The sequence below is a fragment of the Mobula birostris genome, chromosome 5 (assembly GCF_030028105.1).
Source record: "Mobula birostris isolate sMobBir1 chromosome 5, sMobBir1.hap1, whole genome shotgun sequence".
In the NCBI taxonomy this organism is placed as follows: Eukaryota; Metazoa; Chordata; class Chondrichthyes; order Myliobatiformes; family Myliobatidae; genus Mobula; species Mobula birostris.
In genome coordinates, this window is record NC_092374.1 from 131,416,495 (window position 1) to 131,436,404 (window position 19,910).

The 19,910-nt window shown below is 39.8% G+C and overlaps 1 protein-coding gene across 9 annotated transcripts in view; it reads left to right on the forward strand.

The window, feature by feature from the left end:
- The window catches only part of clasp1a (cytoplasmic linker associated protein 1a), a 296,574-nt gene extending 286,200 nt beyond the window's left edge, over positions 1-10,374 (forward strand). For all 9 annotated transcript variants that reach the window (XM_072258680.1, XM_072258685.1, XM_072258683.1 and 6 more), the window contains 2 exons: positions 4,094-4,210; positions 5,505-10,374. In XM_072258680.1, the coding sequence (XP_072114781.1) occupies positions 4,094-4,210; positions 5,505-5,591 (204 nt within the window). In that variant the 3' untranslated portion in view covers positions 5,592-10,374. The remainder of the gene's footprint in view (positions 1-4,093; positions 4,211-5,504) is intronic.
- Positions 10,375-19,910: the final 9,536 nt, after the last annotated feature.

Sequence of the window (19,910 nt, forward strand, 5' to 3'; positions counted from 1 at the left end):
TCCTATGGACATGGACCCCAAGATATCTTAGATCATCCACACTGCTAAGAGTCTTGCCATTTATATTATATTCTGTCTTCAAATTTGACCTACCAAAATGAACCACCTCACACTTATCTGGGTTGAACTCCATCTGCCACTTCTCAGCCCAGTTCTGCATCCTATCAATGTCCTGCTGTAAAGTCTGACAACCCTTCACACTGTCCACGACCCCCCCCCCCCCCAGCCTTTGTGCATCAGCAAACTTACTAACCCACCCTTCTACTTATTCATCCGGGTGATTTATAAAAATCACAAAGAGGAGGAGTCCCAGAACAGATTCCTGTGGAACATCAGTGGTCACCAACCCCCATACAGAATATGAACCATCTACAACCATCCTTTGCCTCTGTGGGCAACCCAATTTTGGTTCCACAAACCAAGGATCCCATGCCTCCTTAGTTTCTGAAGGAGCTTGGCATGGGGAACTTTATCAAATGCCTTCCTGAAATCCACATACACTACATCCACTGCTCTATCTTCATCAATGTGATTTGTTACACCCTCAAAGAATTCAGTTAGGCTAGTAAGGCACGACCTGCCCTTGACAAAGCCATGCTGATTATCACTAATCAGATCATGTCTCTCCAAATGCTCAGAGATCCTGCCTCTCAGGATCTTCTCCAACAACTTGCCTCCCACAGAAGTCAAACTCACTGGTCTTTAATTTCCTGGGTTATCTCTACTCCCTTTCTTGAACAAGGGAACAACATTTGCAACCCTCCAATCCTCTGCTACTTCTCCGGTCCCCATTGATGACGCAAAGATCATTGCCAGAGGTTTAGCAATCTCTTCCTTCACTTCCCACGGTAGCCTGGGGTATATCTCATCTGGTCCCAGGAACTTGTCTAACTTAATGCTTTTCAAAAACTCCAGCACATCCTCTTTCTTAATATCTCTATGCTCAAGCATTTCAGTCCACTGTAAGTCATCCCCACAAATGCCAAGGTCTTTTTCCCTGTTGAATACGCAAGCAAGTTATTCAATAAGTACCTCCGCAACCTCCTCTGACTCCGTGTACATGCTTCCACTATCTCACCTGATTGGTCCTATTCTCACACAGCTCATCCTCTTGCTCTTCACATTCTTGTAGAATGCCTTGGGGGTTTTCCTTAATCCTGTTCACTATGGTCCTTCTGGCTCTCCTAATTCCATTCTTAAGCTTCTTCCTAGCAACCTTGTAATTTTCTAGACCTGTAACAGTAGCTGGTTTCTTGAACCTTTCATAAGCTTTTCTTTTTAACTAGATTTTCTACATCCTTTGTACACCATGGTTCTTTAACCCTACCATCCTTCCCTTGCCTCAATGGCACATACCTATGCAGAACTCCATGCAAATACATTTGCCACATTTCTGCTATGCATTTCCCTGAGAACATTTGCTCCCAATTTATGTTCCTAATAGCATCATATTTCCCCCTACCCTAATGTTAGGCTGTCTTTAAAGAGAGCAAACCCTCGCAAGGCGGAAGTTCCCAATGGAGTACTTGGTAAGGCTCTGAAAACATGTGCCAACCAACTAGCGGGAGTCTTCAAGGGCACTTTCAACTTCTCACTGCAATGGGCAGAAGTTCCCACTTGCTTTTAAAAGGCAACAATTATACCAGTGCCTAAGAAGAATAATGTGGGCTGCCTTAATGACTATCGCCCGGTAGCGCTCACATCGACAGTGATGAAATGCTTTAAGAGGTTGGTCATGACTAGACTGAACTCCTGCCTCAGCAAGGACCTGGACCCATTGCAATTTGCCTATCATCACAATAGGTCAACGGCAGACGCAATCTCAACGGCTCTCCACGTGGCTTTAGACCACCTGGACAACACAAACACCTATGTCAGGATGCTGTTCATTGACTATAGCTCAGCATTTCATACCATCTTTCCCACAATCCTGATTGAGAAGCTGCAGAACTTGGGCCTCTGTACCTCCCTCTGCAATTAGATTCTTGACCTCCTAACTGGAAGACCACAATCTGTGCGGTTTGGTGATAACATATCCTCCTCGCTGGCGATCGACACTGGTGCACCTCAGGGTGTGTGCTTAGCCCACTGCTCTACCCTCTATATACACATGATTGTCTGGCTAGGCATAGCTCGAACTCATCTGTAAATTTGCTGACGATACAACCATTGTTGGTAGAATCTCAGGTGGTGACGAGAGGGCGTACAGGAGTCAGATATGCCAACTAGTGGAGTGGTGCCGCAGCAACAACGTGGCACTCAACGTCAGTAAGACGAAAGAGCTGATTTTGGACTTCATGGAAAAGTAAGACAAAGGAACACATACTAGTCCTCATAGAGGGATCAGAAGTGGAGAGAGTGAGCAGCTTCAAGTTCCTAGGTGTCAAGATCTCTGAGGATCTAACCTGGTCCCACCACATTGATGTAGTCATAGAGAAGGCAAGACAGCGGCTATACTTCATTGGGAGTTTGAAGAGATTTAGCATGCCAACAAATACACTCAAAAACTTCTGTAGTTGCACTGTGGAGAGCATTCTGACGGGCTGCATCACTGTCTGGTATGGAGGGGCTACTGCACAGGACTGAAAGAAACTGCAGAAGGTTGTAAATCTAGTCAGCTCCATCTTGGGCACTAGCTTACAAAGTACCTAGGACATCTTCAGGGAGCAGTGTCTCAGAAAGACAGCGTCCATTATTAAAGACCTCCAGCACCCAGGGCATGCCCTTTTCTCACTGTTGCCATCAGGTAGGAGGTACAGAAGCCTGAAGGCACACACTCAGTGACTCAGGGCAGCTTCTTCCCCTCTGCCATCCGATTCCTAAATGGACATTGAATCTTTGGACACTGCCTCACTTTTTTTAAGATACAGTATTTCTGTTTTTGCACATTTATTTTCTAAGCTATTCAATACATGTAATTAATTTACTTGTTTATTTATTTTTTTCTTCTGTATTATGTATTGCATTGAACTGCTGCTGCTAAGTTAACAAATTTCATGTGACATGCCGGTGATAATAAAACTGATTCTGAATTAAATGTTTTCCCAAATTTTCTATTATCCCTCTCCAGCTCTATGGTGAAGGAGATGGAGTTGTGGTCACTACCTCCAAAATGCTCTCTCTGTGAGATCTGACACCTGACCAGGTTCATTTCTCAGTACCAGACCAAGTACAGCCACTCTTCTAGTTGGCTTATTTAATTTTGTGTCAGGAAACCTCCCTGAACACACCTAACAAACTCCACCCCATCTAAACCCTTTGTGCTAAGGAGATGCCAATCAATATTGGGAAAGTTAAAATCTCCCAACATAACAACCCTATTATTATTGCACTGTTCCAGAATGTGCCTTCCTATCTGCTCCTCAATATCCTTGTTACTATTGTGGGGGGGGGGGGGGGAGTCTATTAAAAAACACCCAGTAGACTTATTGCCCCTTTCCTGTTTCTGACTTCCAATTTGAATTTTGGTTCCAATTTGGTTTGAATAATTATTTCCTTTACTAGAATTGAGGAGTGCTAGAATGAAGGATGTTTCTCATTATGGATAGTGGTTTCCTGAGCTGTTTCCAAGAATTGCATTGGGTCTATTACATTTTTTCCAGTTTTTATAAGTAATTTCAACCTGGTTTATTATAATTTGTAACATACACTCTGAAGCTATTGTTAAGGGTCCTTAGAAATTTCAAGATGATAAAAGCGATGATCAATGAGGTGAAAGGCTGGTTGAGGACAAGCTTTCAAGATGTATGGTCTTGCCAGAAAATAGTTAATCAATAACTGGAGATGATAGGTTAAAATTTATTGGCATAAGAGCTAGAAATTAGAAGGATTCTTCACCTAGAGCAATCAGAACATCTTCCCAAAGAGTTGGCACATGCTGATTCCATAAATAACTTTTAAAGAGTTAGGTGTTTAGATATAAGGAATTGTGGATGAGGAGTAGGATTGGGAATGAGCCTGCCTGCTCCTTCAGTGAGCCTAAATGGACGTATGTCACTGAGTACAAGTTTCTGTAGTTCTGTTAGTGTACTTAAAATATTTCTGCTTTCAGTCCTTTACATTTACTATTTTCAAATCACTGTTTTTGTTGTAGGGATATGACAACACAGAAAGCAGTGTGCGTAAAGCAAGTGTGTTTTGCTTGGTAGCAATTTATTCTGTAATTGGAGAGGAGCTGAAACCTTACCTTGCACAGCTCACCGGAAGTAAGGTAGGTTCAATCACACAGTCCTGATACATTTCAATATTCTTTTGCCATGTCACCTTTGAGCACAAGTTAAAACCTTGAAGTTGTGTTTAAATGCTATCATGTCAAAATAATAGAAATAAGAATATGCTGAGTATTTAGTATATGTTAATGCAATGAACAAGATGCTGGGGGAAGTAAAGAGTCAGATAACATCTGTGGATGGAGGTGCAGTCAAGATTTCCGGTTAAGACTTCATCTGGACTGAAGTTTAGCCAAGTGATGGTCAGTATAAAAAGGTGAGGGGAAGAGCAAGTGACAGGTGGACCTTAGTGAGGAGGGCTGATAGGCAGATGGAGGAGGAAAGAGTGGGAATTGATAGGGGAGGTGACAGAGGACTGATAAAATCTGATAGCAGAAGAAGGTGAAGTATGGAATCAAAGGAGGGAGTTGAGGAGGATAGATGGAAACATTGGGAGAGGAGAACCAGCAGGAAGAGCGTGTGGACCGAGTGGAGGGGTGGATGGGGCTGGAGATGAGAAACATCTGAGTAAAGGGCCAGTAATTGCAACATGCAGGTCAGAAAGAATGTGTACTTGGATGCTGATTCATTTTCCATAGCGCATATAGTACAAGTCTGCAGCGTGACAGTGGATATTCTTTAATTGTCATTTCTTCCCCAAATGAAAATCAAAAAGACTAGAAATGGGAAATAAAAGCAAAAAATGGAGGTAAAATGCAGTAGGTCAAGCTACATCTGAGTGAAAAAGAACAGTTATATTTCAGGCCAAAAGCCTTTCATCAGGCTTGTTTCTAAACTTTGAAAATGAGTGAGTCTTAGTTTTTTGGGTCCATGAGTCTGTTAGGTAATTATCACTTTTAGCATCATTAAAAGCACAGTTGTTTCTGACTGGAAAATGTTTAGGATTTTACAGCTGTCTTTATTATTGATCATTATAAGCTTATATTTGTTGCATTATTGTGTTTTTTGTGCACAGTCTGTTGAAACCTGCAATAGCAGTGCCTGTGGAGGAACAAGGTATCATTCACAGCAGTAAACTTTCCAAATTCAACAGGAGTGGAAATGCTGGAAATAACTGTTAGTTTTACCTTGCAATAAAGGTGAACAGAGGCAATCTAACTGCTGTTTAAAAAAATTCAGAAATTGTCTCTTGATATTTAACTTGGGATTAAGAAATTTGTATCTCTTTTAACCTTAAAAATGTGAATGTCAAAAGAATATATTCTTCCTTCTTCAAACTAAATATTTACATGTATTGTTGATTTAATAGCTGATATCTGCCTCTATCTTTTGCAGATGAAGTTATTGAATTTGTATATAAAAAGGGCCCAGACGACGAATAGCAACAGTAGCTCATCGTCAGACGTATCAAGTCACAGCTAACGGATAGCAGTCATGTTTCTTTAGACAGATGAAGGCGTGCCTCTTCAGAGACCTTTCTGCTGAAATTTTGAAATCCATGTACCCTTGGAGTGAAAATTTGCTGCACATCAGTGTTTGTTCCTACGTAAATATATGCAGTTGCTTAGCTTTAAACTTACAGCTGTTACTTAATTATTATGTGATGCCTGTTTAACATGTGACCTAATGAATAGAAGAAGGCCTGTAGTGTCTTTGGACAGTCCAGTGATGATGTCAAGTGACACAGCACTGATTCTAGGTTAAACTTTTATCATCTTTAAATTTGAAGTATGTAATATACATACTTCTCTGAGTGTTAGTGACAGATATTATTTTAAGTATTATATACTAGTGAATGCTGTTTCTTGAATTTCTAAAGTAATGTCATTGCCATAAACTGTATCTTAGTTAATTGTTTAAACCTGTCAAGTTGGTTGCTAAGAGAAATGATGTCTCACTGGACTGGACTTCCGCTACTGCAGAAGATGAAAGACTTCTTTTGTTGCAAGTTCTGCCAGAGATCAATTTTTGATTTTTACATTGTTTGAGGAAACCTGTGTTATATGCCAAATGGAAACGTATTTGCATGGCAACACTAAAGAGGCACGAACATGCTTTTTGGGCATCTGTAAGACTGCCTTTTGGTGGAAGATTCCGAAGTTATTGTATTATACACCTGTTAATTTTTTACTCTGTGCTTTCTCGTTTTTGTTTCTAACTCTTGTTTTTATTTTCCGATTTTCTTTTCCTAATACTCTAAATATTACTTGTCTTGAAGCTGGAAGTGCAGGAGATGGTGTGTTGTATATCTTTGCCAGACTTTTTGTCCTGTCATTGAAATGAGTGTCCATGTCCTCCTTTAGCATGAACTGAGCAAATATTACCGCCAGGGTGAAGATCAGCTGAGAATGATAATCATAGCTTAAGTTTCCTCTGAGAATCTACTGTCATTGGATCATGGAAAAATCCACTGATTTCAACTTCATTCAATTTTTTTGATGCGAGTTGCAAATGAACATAATTCTATTTTTGAATTAGAACTAAAATCTAATGTGTAATATAGCGGGTCTACGTTACTATTTCCTCTGAATGTATTCATGTGAAAAGGAAGGAGAAACCTTGCAGTTTAAGTTTGCCTTCTGAGTTTGACTACCTAGAATAATTTTGTCACATGATCTTATAACGTGCAATGGCAGGAACTATTGGATAGGATCTGTATAACTGTGTAAATCAATGGTCAGCAGTTATCTTTATCCTGCACATATTATGAATATGTACTGTAAGCCGTGCACTAAGAGTACATCACTTGAAACACTTGAGTAACAGCGATATTCCCATTACACATCCTTTGGTGACTATCTTTAGTTTTAATTTTACCATCATCTCAAAGCTTGTTTGTGATTTTTGTATTATTTTTCCAACTTCATGCCTTTTTATGGCTGTTGGCATGAAACAAATCACAAATCGCTTTATTTCCCGGCACTGCCTGTGACTCTGAATCTGTTGAATGAACCTGATCTTTCCAACTGTTCAGTTTTATTTTGTATTTTCCTTCCCTTCGTAATATTAACAGTAACTGACTTCTGACGTATTTCAAGTAAGAATCAAGAATAGACTCTTGTATCAGGCCGAATTGCCCAAGAAATTCCCTGCCAAAATAGAGCAACAGAATTAGTCAAAGTTGAGCAAAATTTTCCATTAGGGCAGCCCTATCAGTGCACCAAAAGAGCACAAAGCATTGAGAGGAATTGGGCAAGCAAAATGTCACCTTCCTTGGGGAGCAAGCCAGTTTATCAGGTTATCACTGACTAAGTAAACTTCTAAGACCTAGAGCTTTAATCATGATGCTTTGGTTTCCCTGAATTACTCCTTATATTATTGTCCTTTCTTAAGCTGATCAAATACTTCCGAAAATTTTGCAACTCTTCTGTATGCTTTGTGAATAAATTCTTGGCATTCCTGACCCCAACTATTTTTTTTAATCCATGGTGGCTTAACATTACTACCATTTGGGATGGACCAACATAAAACTGTTCACCTTGTGAAATATATGTAAATATAATCAGAGAATCTCATGAATAACAATGACCAAAATGCTTCCATCTTGAACTGGCTTCAAAGTTCATGAGTCTCTCAGTCTCCAAGTTGTAGACTTGTCCCTTAGTATAGTAGTCAGCATTATCCTCCATGATTCCTGGTATCCATAAATCTTAGATAAGTCTGGTGTTTTAGTGCGGATCTTTCTTCCAGTTGCATTGGTATGGTTGTTGTACTTAATGATGAACAAAAATAGGATTGCATATTTAAATCATCTTTTGACTTTTATTCATTTCTTGTTGATTTGTGTTTGAGTTGAAATTTCAGTCCCATTCTATCCCAAAAAGGAACGTCAACTTTTGTAGCACTATAGTATTTCTCTCCCCAAGTTAGAGAAGATTTTAAAAGGTCTCATTAACTCTTGATGCTTTATGCAGGCAAAGGAACTAAAGTTGGTCTCCTGGGATAGCTTTTGTAGGGCACTCAAAGAAAGGAATTATTTCTTTTCAATGGGATAGTTGTCCATGTGATTTTCCTTGATATATTTTACACTGTTGTACATAGAAAATAATTTTGGTTTCATAAGTCATGATGACTGGAACAATTCAGATATCTTCAGTTGCCTTTGTATTTTTAACATGGCAAAAGTATTAGTGGTGCAGCTGAGGAAAGTGCAACAGCAGAAATTCAACTCTGTAAATTTAGTTTTTATTTTATTTTCTTATTTTTGACCAAAGTCATGTAAGTATAAATTAATTGGTTTGTCCTTTGAGGAAATGACATTGTTAGCAAACAAAATGGTATTTTTCTATAAGTTCTCATCATGATCTTTTTCATTTTAGTAATGTATTTTATTTCTATTACAAGAATGAGATAATACCAATGTTTTTAGTTCTAGCTGCATTTGCAATTAAAAAACTCAAAAAATCAAACTTTTTATAATTCAAAAATTACTTCATATTGTCAAATTTATTTTATAAAAACACTAACATTTGTGTAGGATCTTTTTTAACCTTTAGATAACATTGAATCGGATTCAAGAAGACATTTACAAGGTCTACGCTAAATGTATAGCAGGAAAAGCATGTTCCGTTGTTACAAGTTTCATTTTCAAATATTGGAGTTTTATATTTGCATTTGCATTGGAGTTTTGAAATGCATATTTACAATGCATTTCCTTTTTAGAAATTACCCTCGTTTAATAGTAAAGTAAGTACACAAAGTGAACAATATCTCAAGAATTGGCATGTTACGCTGAATACATTATGTTCAGGTGCATTTCTTTTTTTGTTTGGGGGGGGAACATGCCTACATTACTGGGACAAATTAGTGAAGAAAATTTGAAGTAATTTTGATGCATTAGTATCTTTTTTTCGTTCTAAAATGTAGACAACTGCACAGTTAATAAATTATGCTTTTAGAATGTGATTTTTTTTTTTAAGGCAAAATGTCTGACTGACAGTAGACAAGCAATACCCAACATGGGCAAACCCTGGTTTGGAAATGACGTACCATTTATAGCCCATAGTTTTGTGAATTGTAACTTGGAATGGCAACCATTTTCAATACCCGACGTATATAATATTGTATCTTATAAGAATAAAACTACAAAAATCAGGTTCATATTTAGATATCAGTGCAATTTCATAATGCCATTCTAAACTGTACATACTGTGATTGAAGGTTAATACATAACCTAAAATTAAATGTAGGCTTAAAAGATATTTGGTTGGTGCATGCTATTGTCTTTCCTTCTAATTTCCTTTCTTCCCAATCTCCTTGATTGATTTTGGCTGCCATTGACTGACAATAATGGGCCTTCTTTTATTCCTTCAGTTTGTGCTATAGGCAGGTGAAAGGTTGGGTGTGTGGTTTCTTTGTTTTATTTTTACTTCTCTGTAAAAAGACAAAAATGATTGCTGCTGTTGTAATTTCTTGAACTATTGGATGTAAAGGAAAAAGCCCAACTAATTTTGAAGAATAGTTGGCTTCCTGATTTAGTACAATCTAATCTGCCACATTTGAATTATGAACAAAGAGGTCTCTTTCTTGCTGGAACTGACTGAATTGTCCCACTTCAGTAGTCAGTCTGCATGTTGCAGCAGTGTCGCCTTTGCTGTTCATCCATCCATCCTTCGGCTGCACGAATGGTCTAGGCATGGATGACCAAAGTTATACAATCCTAATGTTTTTTACTTGTTTAGTCCAATGATAGTGTTCTGTTTTTGAGGCATGTGGCTTTTTCAAAGGTACACTATGTGTGCTCGCCTGGGATTTAAACTAACTGCAGAAATGCAACTGATGTCAAGGATTTTTTTGTAATCTGTTTTATGATAGCATACTAACAGCTTACAGAGACTAGATAAGTAACATACATTACTGTCATATGAATGCCCTTCCCTTAACGTATAATCAAGCTGACCATTTAACGAGGGAGGAAGCCAAATTTTATAGATACCAGAACTTTGCTAAGTTAAAAACAAAAACATCAGAAGTGCATCAGAATGGTTCCTAGCAGAGTGTTCATTGTGCATGTACCTATTTTGCTTTGTCATGTAATATCCACATTGGTATTTATATATTATTTGTTTCATCAGTGTGTATTACCGCAACTGTACAGATAACTACATGGGTTTTGTTAACTTTCACCTGTTGATAGAATTTGCTTTGAAGAAAAGCCCAACAAGAATTAAGTTTGCTGTAGAATAAAACCCAACATGACGACTTTGACATCTGTTAAGCCTTTTTATTTGTGCTTGGAAAAATGCACCTTGAGACTTATATTTCATGCAGGTAGTTATAGAGGGAATAAAGATTAAGAAGAGATTTTGAAGAACCTGGCTTCTTTGTGAATACCTCAACTATTGTAGGGAGTAGCCACAGAGACTTATTTTTCTATAGAATTGCAGTTCTTTCGCATAAACAATTCACCTTATTTCAAATAAATTGCTGATACTGATTCTTCTAATCTTTTTAACTGGTGATAGTGATTAAATCAGAACATTGCGTTGTCGAAAAGAGGTTGGGGTATCTGAATTTGTTACAATCATAGAACATTCTATCATTTTAATCCTAAAGCTCACATCACATAAAATATCTTTGTGAGGAGCAAATAATTAGTGTTTTAATCATGAATGTCTTCAGTTACTGAACTAGCATCCAGAAGCTTGGAATACTGATTTGAAAGCAGGAGTTCATATCCTACAATGACATTTTTAGAGAGAATTCTTTTTTTAAGAATTGTGACTTAACATGCATAAGGTGAGTGGGGGTGGAAGTGAGGGAAAAAGTTAGTTTCTATGAAAAGTGATTATGAAACCACTGTTTTTGTTAACAGCTTACTCTGGTCTGTTTTTATTATTTCACACTCATCTTCAGATCGAGGACAAAAAAGGATGGTACATATTCTAGACAGTCTGAATTCTTGATAGTACATCTGGAATAATGAATTCTTTGTGTTTTAACCAAATAAAGCTGTCCATTCTTGATGTGCCTCAAAGCACATTCTTATATTCCCATTCTCAGTCGATCAGTTCATTTGGTCTACTGAGATAAATTATTAAAATTACATTTTTGTGTTGAGTCTTGTGTGTACTGATAACTACCTGAAAAAGGTGATTACCTGATTCAGATACTACTAGTCCCAAACCCACCCTGAACTTTGAATATTTTAATCTAAGCTGCCACTAAAGTATAAAAATGAGAGGGTGTTGCATGGAGTGAGGTTAAATTCTTTGAATGATTTTTCTCCTTAATTAAAATTTAAAGCAATATTTTTATTACCAGTCATTCTAGTATTTCAGATAGATTATACTTACATTGACTAATTATACACCTACCCAAGTGGCATACTTTTGACAGTATACTTGAGAAGAACCTTTAAGATCGCATAGATCTCATTCTCGCTTGTGCAAACTGGTATTGTGATTGCCCTGTTTATTAATTCATGACAGCTGCAAGCAGTCCGTGTGGTTCAATAGGACCTAAGAAAAAGAAGCAGGAATAGGCTGCTTGACCAACTGATCCAGCTCTGCCATTTAAGATTGTTCTTGTGTCATTTCCTGTACTCGAGTATAAAGATGGACAAATCAATTGTTAATTCGAATCCAATGCACCACAAGAAAATAAACAACACTATGTATTTTATATTTTTTATTTGGTTCATTGGGTTTCTTGCTTTTGTGGCTGCTTGTAAGCAGACAAATCACAAAATTTATAATTTACACATTCTTTGATAATAAATGGACTTTGAATCGGTCTGGAGGTGGAGGGGCTGCTTCGGATGGTGTTCAAGAGTTAGGTTGGAGTTCTGGAAGCCAAAGGTGGTCGGATGAAGGCTGTGGGTCAGTCACTCCCTGTGGAGGGACTGAGTTCAAGCTAGCCCTCTCCTCGATGCTGATGGAGATTTTCAAAATTCTGAGACGTGATTATAGGTGTGGATGGTAGTTTATATGGTCTCCTTGAGTTGTTCTGTGTTTTTTCTTGTCGGTTGGCAGGTGGGTGATATGTTACCTTTTTTAGATGGAGGGGTTGGGGATTTGGGATCTGTTTGCGAGTTTTGTTTCTTTTGTGCGGAGGAGGGGATGATATCTTTCAATTACTTTCATGATTTTTCTGTATTTCATTGCTATCTGGAGAAGAATTGTATTTTGTGTACATACTTTGATAAAATGAACCTTTGAATCTTTGAAATATAATTATCTAAGATAGGTTATATACAAACGTTTGTACATTGTATGTTCCTGAAGTGACACTAGGATGCACAGAAGGTGACTGACAGGAAATAAAGTAGTGGTGGAGTGGATGCGTGGTGTTGATCAGCCTTGCTGTTTGGGGAAGTAACTTTTTGAGTCAGGTGGTCTTCGCATGGATGCTACATAGCCTCGACAAATGTCATGCCTCATCTTCATCGTAGTTATGGTTTCCCACTTGTTCCTGATAATTCTCACCTCCACAAAGGACAACGAAGTCTTGCCTAGCCTTGAATGTATTTCAGTGATTCAGAGAGCTCCTTATTGAGAATATATATATATAGTATACTACTGAATACTTAAATCTTCACAGATATCCACGAAAAACAGAACCCGAAACGAATGGATGACAGAAAAGCGTTAGAACCACAAAGCCCCTCTCCCCACTCTCCTGCGCAAGCATCAAGGAAGCAACGTTCCCCTCCCCCTCACCACTTCAGCAAAAAAAGTATTAGCACCCAAAGAGACCATTCAATCAAAACTATTTACCCGACAGTTCGACATGATACATTCTCTCTCTCTCTCTCTGTCCCTCCCCCACTCTTTGTCCCCTCTCGGTCTCTCCAGAGAGATGTCACCCATTTCACAGTGAAACTTAACTGTCGCTGTTATGATATTGCAGTCTAACGCATCACTTTTTATTCCGAGAATCGACAGCAAACTATCCCCACCACTGAGAGTGCGATCACTCGGCTGTAGAGACCTCCATCCGTACATCCGCCGCAGTGAAACCCTGATGTTCCTTCTCCCGTAACACCTCAGTTGGGTAAGACCGGCAACTGGCCTGGAATCAATTGTCCACAGGGCTGCCCCCCGAAGGCGCCGTCTTCCAAGTGGCACCTGGGGAATGTTGGAAAAACGTTCGGCCGGCGAGCTCCAAGAGCAGGAGCTCGTACGCCGTTGTGTGGAGAATTCCGAAGATTTACGGACAATATTCAATTTAGGGGAAAATGACATGTAGGTATAGTTAGGGAAACAGACAAAGATGGACTGTCCTGAAGGCTACGTTGCCCGCTCAGTACCAGTGGAAGGGCTTGTGGAATAGATAGAAGATTGGCTGACTGGCAGGAGGCAATGACTGGGAATAAAAGGGGCTTTTTCTGACTAGTAGTGTTCCACAGGGGTCAGTGTTGAGACCACTTCTTTTCGCATTATATATCAGTGATTTGGATGATGGAATTGATGGTGGTGTGGCCAAGTTTGCAGATGATAGGGAGATGGGTAGAACGGCAGGTAGTTTTGAGTAGCAGGGAGTCTGCAGGAGGACTGCAGAGAAATTGGGAGAATGGGCAAAGTGGCAGATAGTATATAGTGTCGGGAAGTGTATGGCCATGTACAAACGTACTTTGGTAAAAGGAATAAAAGTGTAGACTATTTTCTAAATGGAGAAATTTCAAAAATCAGAGATGCAGAGGGACTTTGGAGTCCTCTTGCAGATTTCCTAAAAGCTAACTTGCAGGTTGAGTCAGTGGTAAGGAAGGCAAATAGAATGTTCACATTCATTTCAAGAGGACTAAAATATAAAAGCAAGGATGTAATGTTTAGGCTTTATAAAGTACTGGTCACACCACACTTGGAATATTGTGAGCAGTTTTGGACCCCTTTTCTAAGAAACGATGTGCTGACATTGGAGAGGGTCCAGACAAGGTTCACGAGAATGATTCTGGGAATGAAAAGGTTAGTGTATGAGGAGCATTTGATGGCTCTGGGCCTATTACTTGGTGGAGTTTAGAAGAGTGGACTAAGGGCTGGTTCTTCAGGGTCTTCCTCTTGTAAGCCTCCTCACATCCTTCCTCCCTGGTACTATGAGCTCCACCAGGCTGATTTTCTTGTCTTCAGTGAACCACGCTAAGATGTCTGGTCAAAGTGTGGTTTGCACCACCTTCGGGAACTGCAGCTTCCTTCCCATGTCGATCCTCATCTCCCACTATTTGGCAGTTTGCAGTAGATTGGATTTAGGGCCTCTTTATTATGACTGGCGTGGCCCTCTCCTTTTGCAGCAATGACAGATCCATCATAGTGTCTGCTTCTTCGATACTGGAATAATGAGTTTGCCTGGATGTTTGAATTTGGAACCTTTCTGGTTTAAGAGGGTTGGTTCATTATTGGTTGTTATCCAGATTTAGTCTCTTCATAGTTCTTTGAGCTGTCAAATCCATAAGGTTGAGAATTCCTTCTTCTGAATCTTTGTCTTGTTCTTTTTTAAAAGTTTTTTAAAACTTACCTCTAAGTCAAAGATGAGCTTATTATATAATGTGCAAGTACATGTATGCACAGATGCATTGAAAAATTTAATTTGCAGCAGCATTGTAGATGTAGCATATTAAAAAGTCTTCACACCTAAAATTAAACATAGATTATGCAAGATTCTTAAAGAAATCACATTTAGAACAAAACAATGTCCATTTTAGTGGGAAGTGGTCATTGTGTGCTAAACTGTAAGTTTTGCTAAGACCAGAATGATTGAAAGGAAATGGCTCTTCTTGAACCTGGTGAAGTGGAACTTCATGCCTTGATGGGAGCTGTGAAAAGATGGCATGGCCCAGGCGGTGATCTTTGGTGATAGATGTTGCTTTCTCGAGGCAGCACCTCCTGTGGATGTCATCAGTAGTTTGGAGAGATGTTCCTGTAACGTATCGGGCAGTGTACACTACACTTTGCAACTGTTTACATCCCTGTACATTTGAATTACTATACCAGAGAATATTGCAACCAGTCAGGATACTTTCTACAGTACATCATTGAAGTTTGTCGGTGTTTGATGACAAACCAAACCTCCTAAGAAGGCAAAGATGCTGATGTATGTACTTTATGATTGCATCTATGTGCTGGGTCCAAACATTTAAAGCTGTTGACTCTATCCTCTGCCAATTTCTCCCGATGCAGACAGGTGCATGTTTGTCCTCCTTCCTGAAGTCAACAACCAGCTATTGAATTTTGGCACTGAACAATAGGCTGTTTTTCCTCCGGCACCAATTAACTAGATGTCCTCTCTCTCACTCCAGACTACCTATGGTTTGTCCAGTAGCAGTAGTGTAAGCACAAACGAGAAAATCTGCAGATACAGTAAATCCAAGCAACACACACACAATGCTGAAGGAGCACAGCAGGACTGATGAAGGGTCTCGGCCCAAAACGTCGACTGTACTCTTTTCCATAGATGCTGAGTTCCTTCACCATTTTGTGTGAACGGCGGTAGTGTCACTGGTGAATTTGTAGATGGCATCGGAGCTATGCTGTGTCACTCAGTTGTGTGTATAGGGAGTGGGGCAGTGGCCTAAGCTTACAGCCTTGAGGTGCGAGCGTGCTGATAACCAGTGCAAGGGAGATGTTGCCAATCTTCACTGACAGAGATCTGCCGATGACAAATCTCAGTTTCAGAGAGAGTGACCTCATTGAACTGATCGTCCTTACGTGACATGATATCAGAAATGTATGGATCTATTTCTTTTAAAATAGTGACCCTCCTATCCCAACCCACCCCCGCACCCTCGCCTCCTAATAACCTGCTGTCAGCGCATGCGCGCTGTTCTCTCTGGCTACAACGTGACTGCGCCAGTTTCTCACGTGCGTGTTTTATTTAATATATATGTACAGCCACAACGAATTGGCGATGAGTATGAACCTGAATGTCAGAGAATATCACGAGCTGCACAGACAGTTACGGGACGAAACAGCGAGAGTTCAACAGCATGAGAAGGCTGTCATAGACGCGTCAGTAACTGTGAAAGACGCGCTGAATTTAAAGTGAAAATAATGGTGGCGGTGGCTTCAGTCAGGAAAGGTGATGAATTTGATAGCGCTAATGAAGGCTGGGAGTCGTACATTGAGAAAGTTGAACTGTATTGTAACGTGAACAACGTGAAGGAGCAAAAGAAAGCCCCTACAATTGTTAACTTACGCAACTTAGTAACCCCCTGAAAAGCCAGCAAGACATCCGACGAAATTTTTACTATTTTACAAAATCAGTTGAGCTTTAAACCACTGGTAATGGCTGAGAGATTTAGATCTTACAAAAGAAACCAGTCAAAAGATGAAAGTCTTTCTGAATACATTGTAGAACTGTGCAAACTTTCCCAGTACAGTACTGTGACTCTGAAGATGGACTTTCTGATGCATTGAGACAGGCTTGTATGCGGTATGCATAGTCAAAGCACTCAAAAGAGGCTAACCGAAAGAAACCTAACTTTGGAACGGGCATTGACCATCTTTAGGCACTGCAGCAATGGATGCAGCAGAACTACAGAAAAGGAGGTTAGAATGTGAAGTGCACAAATTGTCCCTGATTGATGTAAAAAGCCAAAAATGTTATCGATGTGGCATATCCTCCCATAATGCAAATGACTGTTGGTTCAAAGAAAAAGTCTGCAGCAAGTGTCACAAACAAGGTCACATAGAGAGAATGCGCAAGGCAGACAAAAAGCACAGCAAGTGAAAGTCTCAAACACAAAACTAAGCAAATACATGAAGTTACTGTTGTGAAACAGAATAAGACAACATAGTCTGACAAAGGTGAGCTGTCATGCCTAGAATTGCATAGTATGACTGAAGCAGATCACAAAATAATATGGATCACAACAGATGTGTCTGGTGCAAAACTGAAAATGGAGCTGGATGTAGGGTCAGCTTTGTCCATAATTCCAGAGGCTGATTACAACAGACTGTTTTCAAAGCTACCATTTTGAAAAGACCTCAGTGATGTTAAAAACCTATGCAGGTGGAAAAAGTGTCTCCCAAAGGCAAACTGAAGGTAAATGTGACATATGGAGGCCAAACACAGCAGTTAGAGCTTTATGTTTTGAAAAGTGGTGGGCCAGCAATTTGTGGATGTGAATGGTTGAGAAAAATCCAGTTTACCTGGCACTCAATCAAAGCTCTCAGTGTGGCATCAACAGGCAACTGCAGCCCACGTGGTAGCACTAACCAGAGGCTGTCACAGCTGTTTAAAGCTAATCAGAAGGTATTTGAGAAAGGAAAAGATGAGCAGATCAAAGACTTGGCTGAAAGCTGTTTGGAATGCCAAAAAGTTCAAAATGTATCCCAAAATGCACTATTACACCCGTGGGAGTGGCCATCATCGCCATGGCAAAGAGTACATATTGACATTGCTGGGCCATTCATGGACTCCACGTTTCTGACTGCTGTGGATGCTCATTCGAAATGGCCAGAAGTTAAACCAATGAGGTCAACCACATCAGAAAAAGTGGTCTCCACTCTAAGGACTATCTTCGCCAGAAACGGTTTACCAGAACAAATTGTAAGTGACAACGGACCACAAAGTCAGAAAAATTCCAACTGTTCATGAAGAGAAATGGCATCAAGCATTTTCTTTCAGCTGCTCACCACCCAGCAATGAAAGGGTTAGAATCAGAATCAGGTCAATTATCACCGGCATGTGACGTGAAATTTGTTGACTTAGCAGCAGCAGTTCAATGCAATACATAATCTAACAGAAAAATAGTAAATAAAATAAAAATAATAATAAATGAACAAGTAAATTAATAATGTTATTGAATAGTTTTTAAAAATGTGCAAGAGCAGAAATACTGTATAATTTTTTAAAAAGTGAGGTAGTGTCCAAAGGTTCAATGTCCATTTAGGAAACGGATGGCAGAGGGGAAGAAGCTGTTCCTGAATCACTGAGTGTGTGCCTTCAGGCCTCTGTACCTCCTACCTGATGGTAACAGTGAGAAAAGGGCATGCCCTGGGTGCTGGAGGTCCTTAACAATGGACACTGCCTTTCTGAGACACTGCTTCCTAAAGATGTCCTAGGTACTTTGTAGGCTAGTGCCCAAGATGGAGCTGACTAGATTTACAACCTTCTGCAGCTTCTTTCGGTCCTGTGCAGTAGCCCCTCCATACCAGACAGTGATGCAGCCTGTCAGAATGCTCTCCACAGTACATCTATAGAAGTTTTTGAGTGTATTTGTTGACATGCCAAATCTCTTCAAACTCCTAATAAAGTATAGCCACTGTCTTGCCTCCTCTATGACTACATCAATGTGTTGGGACCAGATTAGATCCTCAGAGATCTTGACACCCAGGAACTTGAAGCTGCTCACTCTCTCCACTTCTGATCCCTCTGTGAGGATTGGTATGTGTTCCTTCATCTTACCGTTCCGGAAGTCCACAGTCAGCTCTTTCATCTTACTGACGTTGAATGCCAGGTTGTTGCTGCGGCACCACTCCACTGGTTGGCATATCTCACTCCTGTACACCGCCTCGTCACCACCTGAGATTCTACCAACAATGGTTGTATTGTCAGCAAATTTATCAATGGTATTTGAGTTATGCCTAGCCACAAAGTATATAAGTAGATCAGTGGGCTAAGCACACAACCCTGAGGTGTGCCAGTGTTGATCATCAGTGAGGAGGATATGTTATCACCAATCTGCACAGATTGTGGTTTTCCAGTTAGGAAGTTGAGGATCCAATTGCAGAGGGAGGTACAGAGGCCCAGGTTCTGAAACTTCTCAATCAGGATTGTGGGAATGATGGTATTAAATGCTGACCAATAGTCGAATGAACAGCATCCTGATGTCGGAGTATGTGTTGGCCAGGTGGTCTAAAGTAGTTTGTCCAAACGTTCAAAAAATCCATTAAAGCTATGGACAAGGAGGACATTTCTCTACGGCACAAAGCAGACAACTTCTTTTGTGTGCCTTGGAACTCTGTTCACGTGATGACAAATCAAACACCTGCAATGCTGTTCATGAACAGGAATCTGAGATCTTTCAGATCCACGGAGACCTACGGAGGGAAGTGAAGAATAAACAGTTCAGCCAGCTGCTAAGTGAAGCAGCAAGGAGCTTTGAGATTAGACAGAAGGTCCTAATGCATGATTACTGAGAAGACATCCTGTAGGATAGCTACAAGAACTGGAACACTGACAGACAGAGTGGATGTTGGAGATCAGACATGGAGACATCATGTGGACCAGATACTGGATGCTTAACTGAAGAACACACCTGAGTCGATTGCATCCAACAAGATGGACACATTACAGTCACCAGACTTACTTCTCAGTCATGTTCATATCACTGATAGCAACGTGACACCGGAAACCAAGAACATTTCTTAGACAAGACAACTGCCAAACCCGATGCCACTCCACAGATCCAGAAGCACTATTCTGAAATAAACAGAGCACCACTATCAAGACTGAACCTCTAGAACTGTGAAGTTAGTGATAAACATGCTTTCACAATAAGTCTATTTGAAATATGGGTTGTGAAAGGGAAATTGAATATTTTGTACATATACATTTTTATGGTGCATTAATCTAAAGGAGGCAGAAGGGTAATGTATGGATCTATTTATTTTAGAGCAATGATTCCCTCCCCCTTAACACTATGTATTGATCTACTGTCTGCACAGGTGCTGTTATCTATGCATGTGCATTGGTCTCTCTCACTGAAATGTGAATACACCAGTTAAAGCCATCTCACATGTGCATGCTTTTATTTAATATATATGTAGTTGTGCACAGACGCAACAAATTTGTGACTTAATT